The sequence below is a fragment of the Pteropus alecto genome, unplaced genomic scaffold, assembly GCF_000325575.1.
Source record: "Pteropus alecto unplaced genomic scaffold, ASM32557v1 scaffold45, whole genome shotgun sequence".
Lineage (NCBI taxonomy): Eukaryota > Metazoa > Chordata > Mammalia > Chiroptera > Pteropodidae > Pteropus > Pteropus alecto.
This window is the reverse complement of record NW_006442491.1, coordinates 36,843,189-36,853,495: the sequence shown is the minus strand read 5'-3', so window position 1 is coordinate 36,853,495 and position 10,307 is coordinate 36,843,189. Positions and strand designations below refer to the sequence as shown.

Sequence of the window (10,307 nt, the reverse complement as noted above, 5' to 3'; positions counted from 1 at the left end):
CCCGGCCCTCCAGAGAGAAATCCAAGCAGCAGAGCAGAGACGTGGTCTGTGGAGACCGAGATATTTATGCCAAATGGTGATACTTTTTGTACGAAAAAAAACAAACAAAAACAAAACCGTTTATACACATCCTAAGACAGGTGAGGTCGAATCACACAAAACACTGCCACTTTTACGGCTCCAAGAGCTGATGACGGCAGCTTCGCGAGGGGCTGCGTCTGAGTGCAGAGCGGCTGCAGGTCACGCGTGGGTTTGGACGCCTTCAGAAGAATCGATCCACGCGCATGAGGAGGAGTAAGGAGCACTACTCACAACCCACACGTACAAACAACCCAGTGTCCACCCCCGCCGGTGGGGAGAGGAAGAACATGGGGGTCCATCTGGCCATGGGACAGGCTCGGCCACAAGGACTGAAGCTCTGGCACGCGTGACAATGCTGGGCGAACTGAGGACACTGCTGAGTGACCAGCCGGACACAAAGGCCGCCTGCTGTATGATCCTATGGAGATGAAATGCCCACGACGGGCAAATCCAGGGAGGGGGGACGCGATTAAACAGCCAGGGGCTTCGGAGAGGGGGAAGGAGGGGGCTGAGGGGTCTCCTCTTCCGGTGAGGAAAAAGGTGTGAATTATGCAGAGGTGACGGCTACAGAGCTTTGCGAATACGCTGAATGCTTGCAGCCGGAAGCTTCTAGGTTAGGTGGCCTTCACCACCAGCAACGCACGTACACGAGGACATTCTGAAGCAGGAGCGAACCACCGTGTGGGAGAGTCGGGAAATGGCCCTGGGGGCCCCACGGATCCAGCAGCAAACACCTGGGGGTCAGAGTCTGGGGCACACCTCTGCCCATGTCCAAGATGCCCCCAGCTCGCCCTGACCGCTGGCCCTCTCAGGTAGCAGCACCCCAGTGGTTGCCATGGCAATGCGCCCATGTTAGCAACAGGCAGCTCCTCCCTGCATGTACAGGAGGGACCTTTCGCAGTTTGTCAGGAGGCCCGGACTCAGGGCCGAGACACCCGCTCCCCCCCATCCATTTAGAAATCTGCTGTCCACCCCTCCGCCCTCCCACGTGGGTACAAGAGGCTTGAACAGAGCCAGGTCTGGGTTCAAATCTCACTTCAGCCTCCTGAGCTGGCAGCCTTCTCGCCTGTCACAGGTGTGCTCTGGGTCAGGACACGGCACTGAGCAGGCCACACGACCCCTGCCTCCTGAGGCTTGGATTCCAAGAGGACGGGTCACAGAAACACACCAACTCGTGAACCAGAGCTTGACTCCCAGGGGTGGTCAGGGCAGGCTTCCTGGAGGAGAGGGCGACTGCGCAGAGTGGGAGCTCCATGGCCCACCTCCTCACCGGCTCTCACGGGAGTACCTGGGGTGGGCTCTGCCCTGACACCCAGCACTATGGCCCACTGGGCACACGCGCCTGAGGAAGACACGGGCTCCGGCCACCCGGAGGCCTCTGGGAGAGGAGCGATGGAGACAGGATGAAGGGCGTCAGGGCTCAGTGCCCCCCATGCTGCTGTCCTGGCACCCTCGCTGCCCCCCCAACCCCCACTTCTGGAACCTCAGAACATCCCTTAGTTTGAGACTGTGGAAGCTCCAAGCCGAGAACCTCCAAGCACGGGCAGGCATGGCCTGCCTCAGACACCAACATACTCGCTAAAAACATGGATGCTTGCAGACTGCCGTCAGGCGGGGTCCAGGACCCTGCATCTGACAGCCCCCCAAAGACGGACACACACCCGCACACAGGAATACGACCCAGACCAGGACCTCACAGCATCCACAGGGCAGAAGTACCTGGGGCTTTACAGATGGCAGGTCCCTGGTCATGCGTGCCTCAAGGCCTGGTTGGCTCGGGCAGCTGTCACGTGACCAAGTGTCCAACCCCTGATGTCAGGACCAGACAGCCACCCTGGTGGGGGATGCTCAGACTCGCCGAGGGCGAACAGTGTTTAGGCTGGGGAGGAAGGGGACTCCGTTTCCCGACCCTTGGGGACACAGTCCATCTGCATCTAGCCACCTGTTTCCCTCAGTGCGGTGCCCCACCCCCACCATCACTATGGGAAAAGCCCGAAACAGGTGCTGTTGCTGCCCCATTTCCTAGAGATGGAAAATGAGGCTCAGAGAGGCCCGTGTGACTTGTGCAGCCATGGCCAAGTGCAGCAAAGCACTGTGCCCGCTGTCCATCTGCTGCCCGGCTCGCCTCCACAAGGGCTGGCTGTGGGCTGGGCCCACCTCTGGGGCCACCCAGGTGGGAGAGCGGCCCAGGTACCACAGGTGTCAGTCCAGGACCCAGCAACCCCTCGAGGTCCTGTCCCCACCAAGAAGCTCCGTGTGTCTAGAGACCAGACCTGAGTCAGGTGTGTGCACCTGGACGCATGTCACAATGAAAGGACTATGACATGGGTCCTGTGCGCGCTGAGGCCCAGGACACGGCGCCACAAGACCAGCCACGGGGAGGGGAGGACGGCGCAGAGCCCACCAGTCCCTGGCGCCGTGTCTGCCCCTCACTGTGACTCGGGCAGGTTAGAGCTGCTCCTTCCCGTAAAGCGGGTCCCGCACAGGGTGACCTCAGGGCTTGCTGTGAGAACTAAGGTCGTTCTCCGCCAGAGTGACTCCGCCCCCAGGGGACATGGCCACGTCTGGGACATCTCTGGCTGCCACACTGGGGGGGGTGGCATATGCCAGTGGCATCCCGTGGGTGGAGACCAGGGATGCTGCTGACACCCTGCAATCCTCGGACGGCCCCACCACGGAGAGCTGCCCAGCTCCACGCCGGGGTGGGGACACTGCCGCAGACCGCAAAGTGAAGGGCAAACTCGAGGGCTTGTCACCGCGCTCGGGGCTAGACGCCAGGCCAGAGGCTGGGAAGGAGGCGGGGGGCATCATGGGCTGGACATCACACACGCACGCACACCGGGACCCACTGAACTCCGGCGAGAAAGAAAACCCAGCCTAACCAGCAGCCAGCCGTGTCCAAGGATGGCCCCCGCCCCGCCCCCGCCCCGCACGCTGCAGCAGGCAGCGGTCCCAGCCGCCTGGCACCACGCAACAGGGCACTTGTGCCCAGGCGGTTCCTTGACACTCTGCCCATGCCCCAGAAAGATCAGGGTGCCACCAGCCTCCACATGCCTGACCTTCAGGCCTCTGAGAAGGGCACAGCCTGGTGACACTCTAGTCTGCCCCTCGAGGATCCCCTGCCCTCTCTCCCCCTCATGCACTAGGAGGCCCACACACCGTCCTCCAATCCTCTCTCTTCTTCCCCCATCCCAAGCTCTCCAAGCCGGGCCTCCATCCGCCCACACCCGGAGGGCCCCAGGGAGGGGGTGCTGCAGCTAGCCGGGCTAAAAAGGCAGAGCGCCCCCGAGGATGCCACGCAGACTGTGCTCACCTCCAGCTGCTCGGGGTCCAGGGTGGCACAGGCCGCTGTCCAACAACGGGCCAAGGTCTGTGCCTGGACCCAATGTACCCCGGGTGGATCACGCAGAGCCAACGGCACCCCAACCCACTCGGTTACCGGAGACCAGGGTCCAGAGGAACGAACCCTGAGTGCCGATCCTGGCCGTGCTTGTCCAGTCTCTTGGCCCTCTCTGGCCTCAGTTTCCCCATCTGTAAACTAGGGGTGCCACAGAACCTGACAGAGCCCTCATGGGGTCCCTGGAGGTCCCCTTAGAGATATTTGCTCGGGACTCTGAGCAGCATGGCCTACAAATTCCCAGGCAAGCGAGGGCACCGACAACAGCCAAGGGCAGCGGTGCCCAGGAGACAGACGGCCGCACCCTCAAAGCAAAGCCGTCTGTGAAAGGGAACCCACCGCACGTCTGAATGCAAAGCTACCAAAACTAAAAACGGCGAATGGCCGGTTTCACTTTCCACGCTCTCGGGAGGTTTGGCCACCGAGCTGGAAACTCCAGCCGCTGAGCCGCCACTCCAGGGTGGGGCCCTGCGCGGGTCACCTGGCCACCGAGGGCCTCCTGGGGACCCCCGGATCTCTGGCGCCGTCAGGTAACAGGCAGGTGTGTGGGGCAGCAGGCAGAGCAGGTGAAATGCTCTCCCTGGGTTCATGCCGGGCCCCGCAAAGATCTGCACCGGCCCCGTCCCAACCTGCACTCCCGCCTTCCCCCCGACAGAGCACCTACACCGGCCTCCCTCTCCGCCCAGACCGCCCGACCTTCGCGTGTGCAGGCCCAAAGCTCTGGGAGCTTCTTGGATTCCTCCTTAACACTTAGAACGGACTCCGAGTCCCACCCTTCTCACGCCAGTGCCGGTCTGGCCAGTCCCCGCGGCCTCGAGCCTGGATTGTTACTGTTACTCAGTCCCCTAGCTAGCGGGGCCTCCACCCTGGCCTCGGCAGCCGAGCCCACCCGGCAGCCAGAGGGGATGCTTTAAAGGCACAAGCGACCCAGTCCTGAGTCACTAAGCCAAACTGAAATGCTCCCAGGGCCCCGCAGCCCTAGAGAGCCAAGGCCACCCTGCCGAGCCCTGGACACCCCATCTCCCACCTCCTTCCCCGCAGGCCGCCCTCTACCCCACTGCCTGTGGCCACCTGAGGCAGACCACCCCCTTTCTCATCTGCCCCCGCCCCATGAGCACTCTGCTGCAGGACACCCCGCAACTATAAGCTGTGACCGGGTGGCATTCTCAGTCTGGCACAAAGCAAGGACCTATTGGCTGCGTGGACTGACTATATGCACAGCGCCCTCTCTGGCCCGCGTGGGGTGGGGGGGCTGGGAGGGGACGGGAAGGTACCCGACACCCTGTGCTCGTCAACAAAAAAAGTCACAAAAACAAGGGGCAGCACAAACGAGTAGCAAGAGGGGCCCCAAGATGCCTCGCACAGTGCTCCTTCCACGGTGGCACGGTGGCACGGGGGGGCCCCTCCCGGGAGCCTGCTCCCACGGTCCCCTGCTCAGGGACACTCCCGTAGGGGGATTCAGACACCTATATCAGCCTGCCTGTGGTCTGGCCTCTCCCCGGGGTCCGAGGCTTCCGGACGAGGCTGCTGAGCCCCGAGGGGCCGGGCCAGGCCAGGGGCTTGCCCTTACAGAGGCACCCAGAGGCTGGTTTCTGTTACAGCAGGTGGGGGCGCACGGCAGGTGTGCACGAGCCGCCCAACAGAGAGGGCCACGCGCCGCCCCCACCTCGCTCCAGTGAGTAACAAACAGGAAGAGCCAGTCACCCCAGACACCCTGAAAGTAAAAACAAGCCACGTGACATCCCATGGCGGGGAGGGCACTGGCTTCCTCCCAGCCCCCACAGCCCCTGGCTCTGACCTCACTTCCTGCCATGCCCCCAAGGCACTGAGACCCCTCTCAAGGCACTACACCCCCTGCCCCCAGCTTATTTATTTCCTATCATGAAACAGTGATAGAATCCCAAGAAGCTGCCAAATCAGCACAGAGATCCCCCGATGACGACGTCTCATGACCCAGAGCGCTACCAAAGCCGGGAGCCTGGCCACGGCACGTGGCGGTTAACTCAACTCCGGGCTTGGATTCCACCTTTTGGTGTGTTCTGCTGGGTACGTCTGTGACACGGTCACATGCACAGATCATTCCCCACTGCTGACCATCACGACGCAGGGCTGCTCCACCCCCCCGCCCAGGAACCCCCTGCTCAGAAGCGCCGTCACACCCTCGAACCCTCTCACGCCCGGGCAGGCTGCTTGCGCGCTGGCCCCTCCCCGCCGCTGGGAAGTGACCACCTGCAGCAGGGGCCCCGCCTTCCTTATCCCGGGCCCAGGGCCTGGCACACGGCAGACACGCAATAAGCACGCGTGAACTAACGGCTCCGGGAACAGCTCCTCGCATGCCGCCCAGCCTGTGCGCTCTGGCGACTCGGGCGCCCCTCTCCCCCGCAGACCCCTGGGCACGTGCATCCCAATGGCCTGACAGCGAGAGCAGCAGGTCTCAACTTGGGCGCTGGGAAGGTAGGAGTCCCTGACAGTACAGGCCAACTGGGGCGCACTGCCTGGGAGGGCCCAGGCCCGCTGTCAGTCCCAGGGGGTCTGGCTCTATCTGCCCCAGAGGTAGCCAGAGGGAGGTGCTGGGGCCTCCTAGAAGGATCCAGCTGTCGGAGCTCCAGCTCAGGCCCCCACGCCCACACTGTGAGAGCTCATGCATGTTTCTCCCCACCTGGGGCCTACACCGGCAGCTGGGGTGACGGACCCCACCATGAGGCTGCTGTGCGACTCGTCACTGACAAAGCCTGGGTCTTCCCATGGGCCAGGCCTTCACTCACTCATGATGGACCCCACCACAGACGGAGAGAGGAGCCTAGTGAGGGAGGGCTGGGCCTGGCCTCAAACCGGGGTGAGCCCCCGAGTCCCTGCTCCAGCACCCAGTGCATCTGACACTCACCAGCCCTGGGACCCTGTCTTGCTGTCTAGGTCCCCTGGGCCCGGCCCCACCCCTAGCATGGAGCGGGGCTCACAGTGAACAAGTGTGGAGCCCATGGCACGGCCCTCTTAAGAATAAGGTGGGTAGGCTGTGCCCAGAGAAGCAGCTAGCCCCTCAAAAACAACCCAAGGGGCTCTGAGTGCAGGCAGGCCTGGGACCAGGGTGAGCAGATACCCCTTGACCCCAGAAGGCCCCTTCTAGGCCAGGCCGACTGCTCTGCCTGGACATGTCCCTCTCCAAACTGTGCTGACCTTCACTCCTGCCCACAGGCTGCTGACTGTCCCGCCGCCCGGCAAAGGGATGCTCAGCTGGGCACAGCTATCTCCTCCCGTGACTGAGCCACTTGTCACCTACCAAGGCCAGCTTCTCTAAACCCAAGGCCTCGACCCCACACATAGTTACACGACGGATACGCACAGGCCAAATCAGATCCAGAAAGATCCCCTTCGACTTAAATAAACTGGCGGAAGGGGAATCCAAGCCAAAAGCATCAAGTGCAAAGTCCTTTGGCGAGTTCCTTCCACACTGCCGTTTATGACCCAGCCAGGCGGGGGATCCACAGTGGCCTTGCCCAAGAGTGGGGCTATGAGACCTTCGGAGCTGTCCAAGGCTTTGATTGGGCCGGAAAGTCTGAGAAGTTCAGCCAGGCAGGAGAGGGGTTAACTGGTTCACAAATCGAGCTGTCCCACTGTGCCCTCGGCCAACTGTGGGCCTGGCCTCCCTGCCGGCCCGGGGCTGACAAAACTGACTGCTGCGTCAGGCCGGCCGTGCTCCCAAGCCCGATTGTTTGCAAAGACAAAAGGGACGCTGACGGCCCAACTCTCTGGCAGGGCAGGCGGGCCCGGGAGGAGACAGCTGACCCAGGCAGCTCAAGCGGCCACCTCTTGGGGCAGCGCACCCAGGGGCCCCTCCGGCTGCCCGGACCTCAGCGAGGCCCAGTGGGAGGCGGCGCGACTCTCAGAGGCTTCAGCCACCAGCCACTGAACAGTCCCTCTGACCCCTTGTCCCTGTTTGGGTCTCCGCCCCTTGGCAACCAACAAATAGCTGGAGGCCTCTGCCCTGTCACAGGTATTAAATGGCCAACCAGCAGATTTAGTTACAAAACAGTCGCCTGAAGTCGGAACACAGTGCTAAACTCTGAGACCGACCCCCGTACCCTCACAAGGGTGGCGCTCTGGAGACCACGAGGGGAGAGGTCAGGGTGTCCTTCTATCTGCCTGCCCCAGAGAGCACCAGTTCAGAGTGTGGATTCCAGAGCCAGCCTGCCCGCCTGGGTTCAAACCCTGTCACTTCAGCCACCCTGGACAGCTTGCTAAGCTTTCTTTGCCTCAGGGTCTCCATCTATGAACGAGGATACCCACCCCAAACTCAGAGGATGGTGGTGAGGACAAGAGAAACGTGGCAGGAGTGTGGGCCCCCAGCCCCACGTGCCCGCACTGGGTCAGGTGATCACTTCTTCCATTTTCCAGACGAGGAAACTGGAGGCCAGGAAGAGGACGTACTTGTCAGGATGGACCCAGCCAGCAAGTGACAGAATCAGGATTTGAACCCAGGTCTACAGGTTCCAGAGGCCAAGCACTGACAGTCCCTGGAAGCCCAGAGGCAGCAGCGGTGGATGAGAGCGGAGCCTGGCCTCGGTGGGAAACGGACGGCTGCGTGTTAAGCAAGAAAGAGCTGCACGCACTCCAGGCTTCCGCCCCAATCTTTGTGCAGCTGGCCCTGCCCCAAGGCACCTGGCCCTGCCCCCAGGCACCTGGCGACGACACAGGGAACATAGCCAGGGCTATGAAAATGGGGAACGGCCTCCTCGTGTGGCCTGAACCCCAGAGAGGAAGAGCCTGGGATGATGGCAGTAAGACTGGGGTGTCCCACAAACGCTTCCGAGACGGCGGTACACATTCATGAAGCAGACCCCTGGCAAGAAGGGGACCCAGAACCACCTGCTCCCGGCCGTCCTCAGGCTCCCTCCCAGGAAGGAAGACCGAGCTGAGCTCACCCACGTCCACAGTCCAAGAGGAAGCCACTGTGTAGGCACAGATGCCACCTGGTAGAGCAGGCAACCCTGAGTCGTGGGCATGGAGCAGCTCTCTGGTCATCTGGCTGACCTGCCCAGTCATCAGAGTCCAGCTTCGTCCTTGGTCCACAGTGCCCCGGGGAGCCAGGATGCTCCTCAAACTCTCTCCAGGGCAGGTGCGCGCACACACGCACACACACACCTTGAAGCACAAAATCCAGAGCCCAGGACTGTTCTCTGACAGCTTTAGAAGCACTAACATCCAGAAAAGAGGCTGCCAGTATCGTAACTGTCCTTCCCACTTCCATCGTCACTGTCCTCTGCACCTCCCACAAGAAACAGCCCCAACCCCAACAACAAGATCCCTGCACTGGGGCGCAGAGCCGACATCAATCACCGGGCAGACTGCATGGCAGGCTCCTTTGTGCCCCTGAAGTGTGCGTGTCCTTCCCCAAGCAGCTGCCAGGCCTTATTAGATGTTTTTTGTTTAAAAGGCAAAAGGAGGGGGGCCTTTTTTGGACACAGGAGGGTGGGACACGCTGCTCCAAAGCATTCCAAACAAAAGGCCCACAGGCCGGCCCACAGGCCGGGGACATCTGGCCCAATCCCATCTCACCTGCTGCAGCTTTCACAGACGTAGGACCCCGGCCAGCAGTGACTTGCTGCCGCCATCTGTCGGGCACTGGAGCAGGTCAGGGGGCACCCTGGGAAGAGCCTAGTCCACCAGTTCATGTCCTCAGCACTCCCGGAGTGTTCGCCCACCCACCCCATGCCCATCCTAAGGCCTCCACTCACAGAACTCAGAGGTGCTGTCACCGTCTCCACCTCACAGGTGAGGAAGTGGGGGCAGAGACGGCGGTGTCAGCTGCTGGAGGGCACGAGACTAGTAAGGGAGAAGCCGGGATTTGAACCCAGGCCAGCAGGCTCCAGAGCTCATGCTCCCCACCCCTCTGTGCCGTGGCCCCGGCCAGGGGTGGAGAAATGGAACCTGCTTTCTCTCAGTTCTCCTAGTTCATCCCCCGTCCCCACCCCCCAAACGCAATCACGTCTCTGAAAGGCGAGAGAAAGCGACGGTTCTCTGACACGCAAAGGTGGCTGCCAAGGGCACAACCAAGGCTGTGGGGTTGGCGTCCTGGGGTGAAAGCTCCCTCAGACCAGTGGGTGCCCACGCCAGGAGAACCAGGAAGCCCCTGGCCCTCGCCCCTGGCCCTCGCCCCCGGCCACCACTCCACTCACCCATATGTCCGCTGGACCAAGGTGGGGTGCAGCTGCTGTACGCCGATGGCAAAGCCTACAATGACAGACCAGTCAGGGGTGCGGCCTCGCCAGTGAAGAACCACACAGCCATACAGCTCCAACCAGAAGGGACAATTCACCCTCTCTCCCCTCCCAGGCCACCCCCTCCCTACATCAACCCCAAGCTCCCAGCCGAGCAGGGCAAGGGATGGGGCGGGGGCTGGGGGTGGGGAGACAGCCTCTAGGCTTTCACTCTCTGGACCTCCGGTTCCAAGGACCAGCTTCCTCCCTCCTGTTGAGGGCAGCTGACAACTGGGTGACACACCCTCCTCACTCTGTCCCACTGGCACACACAGCCAGATGAAGGGAAGAGGGTCCGGCTTTCAAGCTGGGGGATGACTGCCCTGTGATGGCTCTGCTAGCACATGACAGCCGACTGCCACTTCTGGGGTGGGGGGTGGGGTGGGGCTTTTCTACCGGACAGATACCAACGCTGAATATAGCAGCCAACAAGAGCCAGGGAAGAAAAACGGGCTCTCACCGGAATGGAGGCTTCTCGGCTTGGCGCCCAGATAGGCCAGGTTCACGTTGGCCTTGCGGCCGTCGATGTTGGGGTTCGGGTCTTTGCAAGCCCTCTCAGCTGCCGCCCGGTCTGC

At 62.1% G+C, this 10,307-nt stretch overlaps 1 protein-coding gene across 1 annotated transcript in view; it reads right to left on the bottom strand.

Moving 5' to 3' along the window:
* RBM38 (RNA binding motif protein 38) overlaps nt 1-10,307 on the bottom strand; it is an 18,977-nt gene that overhangs the window by 7,663 nt on the left and 1,007 nt on the right. Inside the window, exons 2-3 of the mRNA XM_015596907.2 lie at nt 10,193-10,307; nt 9,652-9,706 (exon numbers count right to left, since the gene is read on the bottom strand). The exon at nt 10,193-10,307 is cut by the window's right edge and continues 3 nt beyond it. Of these exons, the coding sequence (XP_015452393.1) occupies nt 9,652-9,706; nt 10,193-10,307 (170 nt within the window). The remainder of the gene's footprint in view (nt 1-9,651; nt 9,707-10,192) is intronic.